This window comes from Gossypium hirsutum, chromosome A01 (assembly GCF_007990345.1).
Source record: "Gossypium hirsutum isolate 1008001.06 chromosome A01, Gossypium_hirsutum_v2.1, whole genome shotgun sequence".
NCBI lineage: Eukaryota > Viridiplantae > Streptophyta > Magnoliopsida > Malvales > Malvaceae > Gossypium > Gossypium hirsutum.
This window is the reverse complement of record NC_053424.1, coordinates 1622736-1638268: the sequence shown is the minus strand read 5'-3', so window position 1 is coordinate 1638268 and position 15533 is coordinate 1622736. Positions and strand designations below refer to the sequence as shown.

Sequence of the window (15533 nt, the reverse complement as noted above, 5' to 3'; positions counted from 1 at the left end):
GTAGCCTTCTCCATTGAAGACTTGAGGTGCAGCTGGTGAAAAACTTGATGAAGCCATGAATTTGTATAACAGATCCCTTAAGAAATAGGCTCTTGATACCAATTGTTGGAGCTAAGTGCAACAAATAGCAAGGTTCAACAAAAAGCTTGCCGAGCAAGAATCGAGACTTGCGGCAGAAACAAAGAAGAAAAATGAAATAAATTTTAAGCAAAGCTAAAATAGAGAGTATATGGATGAAATCTTGATTGAATTCATTCATATTTTTTTAAAATGGCATAAAGCCTATTTATACAAGCTTACAACTTAACAACTTAGTTGGAATACAACTAAGTTTCATCATTACATCCACTTAAAATAAATCACCACCTACTACACTAACAAACTTAGTTGGAATACAACTAAGTTACATCATTACATCCACTTAAAATAAATCACCACCTACTACACTAACAAACTTAGTTGGAATACAACTAAGTTACATCATTACATCCACTTAAAATAAATCACCACCTACTACACTAACAAACTTAGTTGGAATACAACTAAGTTACATCATTACATCCAAATAATAATAATAATAATAATAATAATAATAATAATAATAATAATAATAATAATAATAAAACATGTGATTGCTACATGCTAACCATTGCTTCAATAGCATTGTAGGCACTTGTATGAGAAAAATAGATGTAAAAAATGGATGCATCCCAGAAGGATGAATATGCTGGTATAATGTCAAGGTGGGAAGAACTTGCAGCTGAAGATAATGGAGAGAATGATGAAGATGAAGATGCTAATGCAGCTGAAAGTGACGGGGATGAGGATGAGTTGACTAAAGCTACTGAAAGCGATGATGAAGATGAGCTGACTAAAGCTGCTTTTCATAGAAAAAAAGATAAAGCTTTTGGTTCTCTTGATCATGGTCAAAGATATTCAGAGGTAATAGAACTTTTATCAGTCTGAGTCAAGGAAACAGCTACAGCAGTCCAAAGGCAAAGAACCAATTGAAGAGATATCCAATAAACATAAGGATCAAGATTTAACTAATCAGTTTGCTGTAGTGATTAAATCTTTGTATTCCTTCTTTGTCTTTTAGCCTTTCTTTGATAATCTTTCTAACTTATTGATAAAGGAATCCTAAAGTCTGTATATTAGAAATGCAGTCTACTGGATTGATAGAGGAACCTGTTACCAAGGGTAACTACGATGCTTATGTTTCTGACTTAAGGCATGTGGTCTGAAGAAGGGGAAAGAAGTTATGTTGTCTACTGATAGATGTGAATATCATTTCGAGTTTGATTTATAGATGAGACAATTCCTTTGTTTTATCTTACTCAGGTGAAATTTCACATGGTAGAATTTTACAACAAGACACAAAGACTTCAAGTCCTTTGCAGTCATCTGGTTGGCAACCTTGGAAGCCGCTGTGTACATTCAAAATAGAAAGGAAGTAGGTATGACAAATAGATGTAAAAAATGAGAGATTTCAGTACGATCAAACCATAAGTAATTGCTGGTCAGGGTTAAAGTTTTGTTCAAATAGATTTCAGGATAATACGTGTTAAAGTGCATTTGAATTCTTTTTTTTTATTCTTCTTGTCACAATTACAGTATCAAATTAAAAACTCGAGACTGGATGAAATTAAAAAGTTGGTATACATTTAGTACTCCCCAATTTTTTTTTATTTTATATATATATATTTAAATTTGAATCATATAACCATAATTCAACATTGAAACATCATTAAAAAAATATGTTAATTATTATACTTGCATAATATCATATATTATAATCATAAAAAATTTTAAAATGTTAATAATTTGTATTAATGAGTTTTAATAAAAAAATATTGACCATTTTTTATTATAATATAATGTTGCGCGGAAGCGTGTGAAAGAGTAAAATTATTGTACTGAAAAATCACACTAAGTTCAATTCCCAGGAAAGAGAGGTAGATCACGAAGATCACTTAAATACCAAGTCTTTCCTAGCCAGAATATCCCTCTATCGTAATTTAATAGCATAATAAATCACTACAACCACATTCACAAAATATGCAAAACAAATAATAAAGAACACCAGAATTTTAACGAGGTTCAGCAAATTTTGCCTACGTCCTCGGGCACTACCAAATATATTTCACTCCAAAAATTACAAGTGAAATTTACAAATAGAGAGAGAGAATAATGCCTTAAGTAGAGAATGGCAATTATGGGATGAAGAAAGTAAGCAATGGTTAGGCCTATTTATAGTTGAGGTTCAAGGATCAACTTGCAATGTCCCTATACAATTAGGGATCAAAATTGCAATTATCCCATGCCAACTTTTAACCTAACTTGCCAACCAATATTACTTTCTACTTTCGGTGCCCACCCCATTTGACTTTTCAAACAATGGTGGGTTCCAATAATCTCCACCTTGAAGATTTGATTACGATAATCTTATCTTCACACAATTCTTTCTGCTTTTGACAACAATACTTGATAGTGCCTTCTTCAACTGTTAAACTTGCAGGATATTAATCAAGTTCAAACAATGTTAGAACTTGGTTGCTGTTACCACCTTGGTCATCATATCTGCGGGATTATCTGCAATCTTGATCTTCTGAAGACAAATTTTCCCCTCTTCAATAATTTCCCGCACAAAATGGAATCGTACGTCGATATGTTTTGTACGTGCATGATAGACTTGATTCTTTGCTAAATGAATAGCACTTTGACTATCACAATACACGTTAATATGCTCCTGAACCAACCCCAAGGTTTTAGCCATACCTTGTAACCAAATAGCCTCCTTTACAGCCTCTGTTACAGCCATGTACTCGGCTTCTGTGGTTGACAATGCAACTGTAGACTGTAGTGTAGACTTTCAACTTATTGGTCCTCCAGCAAGTGTAAACACATAACCAGTGGTTGATCTTCGCTTGTCCAAATCACCGGCATAGTCAGAATCAACGTACCCAATAACACCTTTACCAAGTGTATTATCCTGCTTGAACAGTAATCCAACATCCACGGTCTTCTGAATATACCGTAGAATCCATTTCACAGCTTGCCAATGTCCTTTTCCAGGATTATGCATATACCTGCTCACTATACTAACTGCCTGTGAAATGTCGGGTCTTGTACACACCATTGCATACATCAAGCTACCCACTGCATTAGAATACGGAACTTGCAACATGTATTCTCGTTCCGTATTCGTCGAAGGAGATAGTTGTGCAGAAAGCTTGAAATGAGAAGCCAACGGGGTACTTACAGGTTTTGTCTGCTCGTTCATGCCAAACTACTATAGTACCTTTTTCAAATACTGCTTCTGAGACAAGCTAACTCTATCATGAGCTCTATCTCTCCATATTTTCATGCCGAGAATCTTTTTAGCTTCTCCTAGATCTTTCATCTCAAACTCGAGATTGAGTTGAGTCTTCAATCTTTCAATCTCAACTTTGCTCTTAGATGCTATTAGCATATCATCAACATATAAGAGCAAGTATAAGAAAGTTCCTTCTTGTAGCTTCTGAAAATACACGCAATGATCAAATTTACTTCTTGTGTACCTTTGCCCTTTCATGAACTGATCAAATCGCTTGTACCACTGCCTCGGAGATTACTTCAATCCATAAAGCGACTTTGTCAGTTTGCAAACCCAATTTTCTTTTCCAGCAACCTTGAATCCATCTGGCTGAGTCATATAGATTTCCTCTTCCAAATCACCGTGTAAAAACGCGGTCTTCACATCAAGTTAAACTAATTCAAGATCATATTGCGCAACCAAGGCTAGCAAAATCCGAATAGACGAATGCTTCACAACTGGAGAAAACACTTCATTGTAGTCTATTCCTTCTTTCTGAGCGTAACCCTTTGCTACTAATCTAGCCTTGTATCAAATTTCATTTTTATCAGGAAATCCTTCCTTCTTTGCATATACCCATTTGCATCCAATTGCCTTCTTTCCCTTGGGTAGTGTCACCAACTCCCAGGTCTTATTTTTATGAAGAGACTGCATTTCTTCATTCATTGCTTGCTTCCACTTTACACCATCAGGGTTACTTATTACTTCTGTGTAAGTAGAAGGAACATCATCATCTGTAATTGGAAGTGCATAGGCCACTATATCATCAAAGCGAGCAGGCTTACGAATCTCTCTTCTTGGCCTTCTATATGCAATTGAATCTTATTGCTGTAGAGGTTCTTGGGTAGGAACCTCTTCATCATTTGTCCCTTCAATATTAGCTGGATCATCGTTAACCTTTTCAAGCTCCACCTGCTGCAAAGTACTACTGGTTTTGTCATCCTTTTGTGAATCCTTGTACTTCAACATGGTTGATTCATCAAAAGTCACATCTCTACTGAAAACAATCTTCCTTGTATCAGGACACCAGAGACGATATCCTTTTACTCCATCAGTTATACCCAAGAATAATGCTTTCTTTGCTCTTGGGTCTAACTTAGATTCTTTTACATGATAATATGCAGTGGAACCAAATACATGCAAAGAATCATAATCAGTAGTAGATTTACCAGTCCACATCTCCATAGGAGTTTTTCCATTTATTACAGCTGATGGCAAACGGTTAATTAAATGGTACGCATATGTAACTGCCTCAGCCCAAAATTCTTTGCCCAATCCAGCATTGGACAACATACATCGAACTTTCTCTAGTATAGTTCGATTTATTCGTTCTGCCACCCCATTTTGCTGTGGTGTATCCCGAATAGTGAAGTGTCGCACAATGCCCTCATCTTGGCATACTTGTAGAAATGGATCATTTTTGTACTCAGTACCATTATCTGATCGAAGTCGTTTGACCTTTCGACTAGTCTGAGTCTCCACCATCTTCTTCCATTTCAGAAATGCATCCAAAACTTCACTTTTTCTTTTCATTAGATACACCCATACTTTTTTTGAATAATCATCAACAAAAGTAACAAAATAGTGCATACCTCCCAAAGAAGCTACTTTGGTAGGTCCCCACACATCACTGTGAACGTAGTCCAGAATTCCTTTCGTATTGTGAATTGCTAGACCAAATTTTACCCTCTTCTGCTTGCCCAGAACACAATGTTCACAGAATTCCATTTTGCAAGAATTTGCACCTTTCAATAAGCCTTGCTTCACCAATGTCTGCAAAGCTTTTTCACCAGCATGTCCCAATCGCATATGCCATAATCTGGTAGCCTCTGAATCTACATCTTTTGTAGAAACTGTTGATGTTGATCCAATAACTGTACTTCCATTTAAAAAATACAAGTTATTTCTTCTTGTGCCTTTCATCACCGTCAGTTGCCCAGCTACTACTTTTAGTAATCCATCTCTCAAAGTGATTGTGAGCCCTTTAGATTCTAGGGCCCCTAATGAGATGAGATTTTTCTTCAGGCTAGGTACGTAGCGAACATCTGTCAAGACTTAGATTGAGCCGTCGTGATTCTTCAATTGGACTGTACCCACTCCCATTGTCTTACAAGCACTATCATTGCCCATAAGAACAATTCCACCTTCTAGCTCTTTAAGACTAGAAAACCAGTCCTTATTAGGACACATATGGTAAGTACATCCTGAATCCAAAATTCACTCATCCGTTTGACATGCCATTGCCATGCCAACCAAGCTAAAGTCTGACTCCTCATCATGCTCCGCTACACATGCATTAGAAATAGCCTTGCCCTTTTGTAGCTTAGGACAATTCTTTTTCCAATGCCCTTTTTCACGGCAAAAGGCACATTCATCTTTGGCGGGTCTCCCTTTGGACTTTCCTCTTCTACCAGATTTGCTGATGTGTGAACGACCTCTTACTGTTAAGACTTTTGCGGTTGTATCTCTGTGATCTCTTTTATCTTTCTTTCGAGTCTCAGATCTATACAACGCACTACAGACTGCATCAAATGTGATCGTGTCCTTCCCATGAAGCAATGTGGTGGTAAGATGATCATATTCATTAGGAAGGGAATTCAACAACAATAATGTCTTGTCTTCATCTTCAAATTTCTCATCCAAATTTAGCAAGTCTGCTAAAATTTTATTGAATGAGTTCACATGGTCATTCATCGACATACCGGGTGCATACGTGAATCGATAAAGTTTCTTTTTCATATAAAGCCTATTTTCAAGACTTTTCGTTAGAAACTTTTCTTCCAGTGTATCCCATAACTTCTTCGCTGATGTCTTCCTCATGATAGAGTACTTCTGCTCTTTGGCCAAACATAGGCGGATTGTACCACACGCCTGTCTATTGATCTTGGCCCACTCATTGTCATCCATCTTGTCAGGTTTTTCTTCAAGGGCTATATCTAGCTCTTGCTGACATAAGACATCTAGGATCTCACATTGCCACATACCAAAATTATTGGTACCGTCAAATTTCTCTACTTCAAATTTTTCATTTGTCACAGTAGTCCTTGCTGATGACGATGCTGCTGCCATTTTTCTCCTCAATCCCAACTACTGTATACGTGAACAGTACCGTATACGTGAATAGTGCCGTATATGTGAATAGTGACATATACATGAATAGTACCGTATACGTAAATAGTGCCGTATACGTGAATAGTACCATAAACAGTCGTATTCCCCAAGTACGAACCTGGCTCTGGTACCAATTGTTGCGCGGAAGCGTGTGAAAGAGTAAAATTATTGTACTGAAAAATCACACTAAGTTCAATTCCCAGGAAAGAGAGGTAGATCACGAAGATCACTTAAATACCAAGTCTTTCCTAGCCAGAATATCCCTCTATCGTAATTTAATAGCACAATAAATCACTACAATCACATTCACAAAATATGCAAAACAAATAATAAAGAACACCAGAATTTTAACGAGGTTCAGCAAATTTTGCCTACGTCCTCGGGCACTACCAAATATATTTCACTCCAAAAATTACAAGTGAAATTTACAAATAGAGAGAGAGAATAATGCCTTAAGTAGAGAATGGCAATTATGGGATGAAGAAAGTAAGCAATGGTTAGGCCTATTTATAGTTGAGGTTCAAGGATCAACTTGCAATGTCCCTATACAATTAGGGACCAAAATTGCAATTATCCCATGCCAACTTTTAACCCAACTTGCCAACCAATATTACTTTCTACTTTCGGTGCCCACCCCATTTGACTTTTCAAACAATGGTGGGTTCCAATATATAATTCTCAATATTTAGTATCTAATCTTACATGATAAGTTTTTTAACGAGAACATGTATAATAAATGAAAATAAATTATATTTTATTAACTTATTAAAACTTAAATTTTTAATTTTTTAAAATTCTAAATTCCAAAATTTATACTTAAGATATTTTTCTCTCCTATAAAAAATTATCTCATATTTAAATATATACAGAAATACAAACTAAAACAACTTTTATAAGAAAAAAATTAATTTTACTATAATTATGGAAATATTTAGTTATAAAATTAAAAGAAAATGATGTGATATGTTGAAAGTTATACTTCAAATTTTAATTCATTAACATAATATATTTTCAAATTCATACCAAAAAAAACGTCTGTAAAACAAAGAACCAAGCTACATAGAACTTACAATTAGGTATGTTATGATACAATCAAGGCTTTAAGCCTTAATTAATATCCAACATTTCTTAGATTACACAAGGTTTGAAAGAAGGGAGAAAAGCAATTCTAGTGGATTCATCCTCCCATTCTACATCTTTCCACCATCCCTCCTCTCCTTCAATGATATTGCCAAAGCCATAATATATATATATATATATATATAATAATAAATAGATGATAATGAATATGATGAAAACGTGTGTAGATGTGAAAATGATTGAGTTGATTTGCTGGTGGGAGGACAGGCAATTTCTTACTTCAATTTAGAACATTGATACAACATATTTTAATTTTAGTCATAGATGGTGTAAAGTTGGTTTATTATAAAAACCAGCATATTTTTATTAAGATGAGCATGTTGGGTAGCCCTAATAATTCATCAAACACAAATATAAAAAAGCAATAATTGAAAGCTCCAAGAGCCTTGTACTATAATTTCTTTGTTATCCAAATGGATGCTTTCGCCTCCATTAGCTATTACATTATCAACATTAAAAGCAAATCTCTAAAATTAGCAGGTTATTATGGTATGAATTTGAAATTAAACCAAAGCATTATTGGCACAAATTGTAATATGTTTCATAATCAACTTTTTGTCCCTTATTCTTTTCTTTATTGATTTGTCTAATTTACTAATAGGTGAATCTCGATCTAATTTTATATTTATACAAGCTAATGAATATTATATATTTCAAATGCAATTTACGAGATTGACAATTGAACCTGTTACCAAAGATAACCATGATGGTATGTTTTTAGCTTATGCATATATGATCAATTATGTAAATTCAAGAAGAGAAAAGACATTTTAAAATGTTAATAAATTGTATTAATAAATTTTAATATACAAATATTGCAATATTCTAGCATTTATATTATGTGACTGTTTTTTTTTTAATTGATGTTATATTTATGGAACACCTCATTTTAATGGAAACATGTATTATTTTATGAAAATTAAAAGAAAATTATGTACTATGTTAAGAGTAATATTTAAAATTATAATTTTTTAACATAATATACTCTTAAATTCAATCATTTTATTTTATGTAAATGAACAAGTCATTGTGTAAAACAAAGAACCAAGCTACACGTAATTTAGGGACTGGCAAAATAAAACTTACAATGAGGTATGCTATGATACAATCAGGGCTTTCAGCCTTAATTAATATCCAACATTTCGTAGATTACCGAGGTTTAAAAGAGGGAAGAAAAGCAATTCGAGTGGATTCATCCTCCCATTCTACATCTTTCCACCATCCCTCCTCTCCTTCAATGACCAGCCTTTGTCCTTTTGCACTATTGGAGTTTAAAGGGAGCTTCTTCAACATTGGGCATTTTCGAATTATGATTTCCTCCAGTTGCGGGAAAGGCAGAGCATGGCGGTATATTGTCTTCATTTTGGGCAAAGAAAATAGATAGAAAGCCTCGAGCTTAGAAAATAGGTTTGTATTTGCCTTCGACTTAGTGACTTCACCAAGTTTTTCTTCACTAATAATTTCTTCTAAACTTTTGCAATCATGTATCATTAATACTTCCAAATGTGGAGCAAAAACTACCCAACTCACATCCCTCAATTGATTGCAGTCGAATAGGAATACAAATCCAAGTCTATGGAAGCATCCTGCACCTTTAATTATGTTACTTTCGATCTTCACTTCTTCTAGATCCTCACAATGCGAAAGTGATAATCTCTGCAGATGCTGCACATTTGTTAAAGCCAAAATATTCAATGATCTTGAATCTCTGAAATCTTCAAGGGTTACACTTTCAATGGCACGGCTAAAGAACTTGTTGAACCCCACAGTTTTTTCCAACTCTGAATCGCTTCTAAAAGTAATGGTCAACACATTCAAATATTTGAAATGCTCCATTTCCTCCAAAACCAATGAACATCCATAGCCACATCCCTCCATTTTCAGTACTTGCAACTTAGAGAAACTAGATATAAGTCGTTGTGGGATCACACTCAGACTCCCTATCCACTCCAAATTCAAATATTTTAGCTTTGCTAGGGCCTTCAATTCGACTGGCAATTTTCTTATTCCTGTAAATGACAGATTGAGATGTTCTAGTGAAACCAACTTTGCAATTCCTACTGACAATTCTTCCAAACGCGGATTGTGGGACAAGTCCAGAACCCTTAGCATCGGCATGAAATTAAAGAAATCATTGATGATCACCTTCAAAGGATTCCTCCCAAGAAATAAAGTTTGGAGATAGGGGCATGCCAATATCTCAGTTAGATTTTCAATTTTATTATCCATCAACGACATTCTTATAGCCTCCTCCCACTTATCAGCTTCCGGTAGTTCCTTTAACCGAACACCTGATTTTACAAAAACCTTCTTACATTCACCACCAATCCACAAAGCCATGTCACGAATCACGTCGTGCATCTTTACACCATTATTATTAGCTCCTTTCTCCAATAAGCATGCCTCAATAAGAGAACCTATAATGAAATGTCCCTCGTTTCTGGCACTGCTCAAATTGGTATGTTTGTCCAAAATTCCATCCCCGATCCAACAATGTATTAGTTCATCTTTTTCGATGATATGATCTTCTGGATATAAAGAACAATACAGGAAACAAGATTTCACTTTTTCATCAGGTAAACAGTCATAACTGAATTTTAACTTGGGATACATCTCTTTCCCTACCCTTGGGAAAGCAGAAGCTGTTGATTGCCTTAAAGCTTCAATAGCAAATTCCCATTCTCGAGGGGTCTTCTTGGATGCCATGGCTCGCCCAATTGTAATGAGAGCGAGAGGTAGTCCTGCACACTCTTCAACCACCGCTTCAGCTAACTTGCAAATATCTGGATGCATTTGAAGGGTTTCTGCTCCAACCTTCTCCTCGAACAGTTTCAAAGCTTCTCCTGGAGGTAAACATTCCACTCTGATATTATTATCCATGTTCGGCTGCATTTGACAGCACACGTCAAGACGACGAGTTGTGAAAATGACTTTAGAGCCATTTTGTTGTGTTGGAAGAGGTACCCCAGCTCTTGTGAGATCAAACCATTCCCATATATCATCCAACAACAGTGCAAACTTCTTTTTACATAATACCTTGAAGATTGCTTCAGCTTTCTCTTCAATAGATTTCCGATCCTCGGCCAGCAAGCCTATTCTTTTGGCAATCTGGTCCTGAACTTTCTCAATTGGCTGATCTTGTGATGCAACTGCCCAAATGACATGGTAATCATGGGACATATCATGGAATTTGTTATTGATTTGGTTTAGGAGGGTTGTCTTGCCAACCCCTCCTAAGCCATATATGCCAATAACTCCCACTTGTTCCTTTTGAAGACTACTCCAAACATGATTGAAATTGGACTCTAATCCCACAGTTGGCTCAGAAGGTCGTTGAGTTGCGGAAGGAAGTGGTGGCTTGCTGGCCACATCACTGAAATCTCTTTTCAATTCCTTCAGGTGTTTCACCTCTTGGAGTATTCTTGCGATTTGCTTCCCGAACTTGTGGGTGGACCTGGGATGCCTGGAACAACAACCTCCCATACATAACTTTTCAACATGCTGAGGACTTTGGACAATCAGTTTATCAGCATCGGCTATCAGAGTTTCAGCCCTCTGAAGCCAACCCTCAACTTGGTCTAGCCGCTTAAGTTGCTGCTCGTCTTCAGCAATTCTGACCTTGCTCATCAGATCACTCCTGAGCTCCTTCAGTTCTGCTAGTTCAGTTTGTAAGGCATGGAGGTTATCTTCTAGGTTGCATATATAACTTGCCTGTCCAGTAGCACAATCCCAGCAACGGGTAATGATGGTATCGAGTGAAAGTGAGATTGAGAAGATATTACCCATACCTGGTGTTGATTTTAGAAGAGTGAGTAGAACAATTTCAGGAAATAGAAGCAAGGAATAAATGAAAGAAGCTTATGGAGTTATATGAAAGATTGAGAATATAAGGGGGGGAAACAGAGAGAAGCTGTTGGAAGTTCACATGATGCCAGAAAATTAAAAAAATAAAAGAATTAAAAGATGATGGTGAATATGATGAAAACGTGTGTAGATGTGAAAATCATTCAGTTGATTTGCCGGTGGGAAGACAGCCAATTTCTTACTTCAATTTAGAACATCAATACAGAATATTTTAATTTAATTTAGAGATAGTTGGTGTAAAGTTGGTATATTATAAAAATCAGCATGTTGGGTCTACTTCCTAAGATAAAGGAACCTCAATTATACAGATCCCATCAAAAAATAACGAGTAAGATGAGCATGTTGGGTAGAAAGATGTGCAATTATTGAATATACACTAAAGTGTGTACATATGTAATTTTTATGTTTACAAATAACTCACAGGTTGGAATATATGTGTAATTCTTTTTTAAATATTGAACTAGATTCAACAATTATAACCCTTAAATTATGAAAATTCCTTCGAAATTGCATGATGGATTTGTTTTGAAAACTGAATCTCCATCATATCTCATTTTATTAGACTTTATTAGTATATTACCTTTACTATTTTGTAGCTTCTGATTTTAAGGGGTTGCATTGTATTCAATCACTAATATCTCAACAAGCTTAAACACTTACATGTATTACGAGGCTTGTATAGGATTTGTATGAGAGCATATTGAGAGTATTTTATTTGTTCATTTTATTTGTTCATTGTAGAATTATTTGTGTAAGTGTAATTGAAATGCATTTAATATTTACTGTTTAAATTCTCATAAGAGAATTTAGAGTTGAGTATTATATGCTCTAAGTACAAATATGAGGACTTTATACTTGAAAAATAATTCAAACAGAATAGATTCAACTAATATCCAGATCAAACCTCCAACCGTTCTGGCAAAAAGAACAAGACAAGTTCCACCAGCCATGTATATGTTTGTGATTGTATCATCCTGGTCTTGATCCTCTTTCTGCTTCAGTAAAGTTTCCAACAATAAAGCCTTCTTAGGAATACCAGAATGGGAAGGTCCAGAGTCACCACTTTCAGGACTCTCAAGCTCCTGAAGTTCAATCTCTTTGCCACAGACACAGCTCCAGAACTCAATTGCTTGGAGAGCTAAAGTCTCTTCATCGCCCTTTACAGCATTTGATGTAAACTGAATAGGGTTTGCATGTAAGGCTCGTCTCATTCTCAAAGTTGATCTCTTCAAAAGCTCCAAGGCATTATACAGAGCCTTGGTTGCTGCAACCTGAACTTGAGGACCATGTTCACCTAGCTACTGTTGGAAACGTGATGGGCCGAAAATTTACTTTTTATTACACACTCAATATATTACAATACGAAGATTACAAATATTTTCTCAATGACTAGATAGTCTAGCTGCTGCTAGATTTTAACTCACTCAAGGTTTGCTAACCTTCTCACTCTCACTCACGTTGCTTCTCTTATTTCTTTTTTCTTCTCATTTTTCTTCATTACAACACAAGTTCAAGCCTCTATTTATAGGCTGATAAAGTGACAACAAATGTGGCTATTAATCCACTTAATTTCCAGCCACAAAACATCTCAATAATGGAGCACTTTGTATGGCTAAAATTTCAGCACTTTGCATGGCACAAAATTGCTCCACGTCTCATGCTTCTAGATTATGCTTGGAGTGGGTTTGATTTCTAACACTCCCCCTCAAACCCAACTTTCATACCGAGCTTCTCTTTGAATTTGTTGAATGTCTCCACTTTCAACGGCTTTGTGAAAATATCTGCTAGTTGATCTTCTGTCCTGCAATAGACCAACTCCACGTTTTTGTTTTTCACTTGCTCTCGGATAAAATGATACTTCGTATCGATGTGCTTGCTTCGGCTGTGCGACACCGGATTCTTGGCAAGTGATATAGCGGATTTGTTGTCAACGTAGATGGTAATTGGACCTTCATTTGAAACACCTATTTCTCCCAAAATATTCTTCAACCACATTGCTTGGCATGTACAAGTTGCTGCGGCCATATACTCTGCTTCACATGTTGAGAGAGCAATTGTTTGTTGCTTCTTTGACGACCATGAAAAAACTGCGGAACTGATGTGGAATGCATATCCGGAAGTGCTTTTCCGATCATCCAAGTCTCCCCCATAATCGCTATCTGAGTAGCCAACTAATTTTGAATCTTGTGAGTGGGTATAGAATAAACCATGGTTCATCGTACCTTTGATATATCTCAAAATTCTTTTTGCGGCAATTAAGTGGTCTTGCTTCGGCTTCTCCATGAATCTGCTCACCAATCCTACTGCATATGTAATATCTGGTCGTGTGATTGTCAAATACCTTAAACTTCCAACGAGACTTTTAAACAACGTCGGATTTATCGACTCCCTTGTCGAATCAACACTTAGCTTCATCCCTGGATCAGCTGGCGTGACTACTAGCTTGCAATCCTTCATTTTGAACTTGTTCAAAATCTGCTCCGCATACTTCTTTTGAGAGACAAAAATTTCATCTTGCATTTGTTTCACCTCGACTCCAAGAAAGTATGACATCTCACCGATATCTGTCATTTCAAATTCTTTAGTCATAGCTTTCTTGAAATCATCAGACATACCTGGATTGTTTCCGGTGAAGATCATGTCATCCACATATAGGCATACGATCATGATATCTCCATATCCATTCTTCTTTGTGTACAGGGTGTGCTCGTGCGGGCTTTTGATGAATCCATTTCTTCGGAAGTACTCGTCGATCCTTGTGTTCCATGCTCTTGGGGCTTGCTTCAATCCATACAAAGCTTTCTTCAATCGGTAGACTTTGTCCTCATTTCCTTGTATGCTATATCCAGGTGGTTGTTCTATGTAGACTTCCTCCTCCAAGTAGCCATTCAGGAATGCAGACTTGACGTCCATCTGATAGATTTTCCATTTGTATTGTGCTGCGACCGCTATGAGAAGCCTAATTGTGTCTATTCTTGCGACTGGAGCAAATATTTCATCATAGTCCACTCCTTGTCTTTGCTTGTAGCCTTTGGCGACTAGTCTTGCCTTGTATTTCTCTACTTTTCCTTCTTTGTTGGTCTTCGTCTTGTACACCCACTTGACACCAATTGGGCTATGTCCTTCTGGCAGACTTGTTAGCTCCCACGTGTCATTCCTTCTTATTGCAGCAATCTCCTCGTCCATGGCCTTCTTCCATTTATTGTTTTCAATTGCTTCTTCGTATGTCACTGGATCACATTCTGTCATTAGACAGGATAGTGAATAATCGAACTGCGTCTCTACAGGTTCCGTAGAATTGTAGATGTCGTTGAGACTCCGTGTTCTTGTGGGTGCTTCATCTGAGCTGCTGCTTCCGCTGCTGCTGGTTGGTGACGAAGGGGCTGTTGTACCAGGACTTTGATCATCGCCTTGTTCTTCTTGGTTGATGACATCATTGTCGTCTTCGTTGAAAAATAATCCTTCCACTTTCTTTTCTTCTTCACTCCATCTCCAGTAATCCGCTTCATCGAACTCGACATCTCTTGAGATAATCAATTTCTTAGTAAGAGGATTATAAAGTCTGTAGGTCTTACTTCTTTTGTCATAGCCTATAAAGATACACTTCTCTCCTCTATCGTCAAGCTTTTTCCTCTGTTGCTCAGGAACGTGTGCATATGCAATGCATCCAAAAATTTTGAGGTGTCCAACTCTTGGCTTGTGACCGCTCCATGCTTCTTCTGGTGTCTTGTGTCTTACACTTTTGTTGGACATTGATTCAACAGATAAACTGCGCATTCAACGGCTTCAGCCCAGAAAGTTCTCGGAAGGTGTTTACCTTTTATCATGCTTCTTGCCATATCCAGAATTGTCCGATTCTTCCTTTCTGCAACTCCGTTTTGTTGTGGAGTGCGTCTGGCTGTTAACTGATGAATGATTCCATGATCCTTGCAGAAACTTTCATAAAGCTTTGCAGTATACTCGCCTCCTCTATCGGATCTGAGTATCTTCAAATATCGACCACTCTGTTTTTCCACCATTGCTTTGAACTCCTTGAATTTTTCTAGGGCTTCCGATTTTGCTT

General features: G+C 36.6%; 1 protein-coding gene across 1 annotated transcript; it reads right to left on the bottom strand.

Annotated features, from left to right (window-relative positions):
* Nucleotides 1-8588: 8588 nt before the first annotated feature.
* Nucleotides 8589-11612, bottom strand: LOC107942185 (disease resistance protein SUMM2). Its single transcript, XM_041117538.1, has one exon. The coding sequence runs from the start codon at nt 11390-11392 to the stop codon at nt 8756-8758; it is 2637 nt and encodes an 878-aa protein (XP_040973472.1). The 5' UTR covers nt 11393-11612; the 3' UTR covers nt 8589-8755.
* Between the last annotated feature and the right edge of the window lie 3921 nt (nt 11613-15533).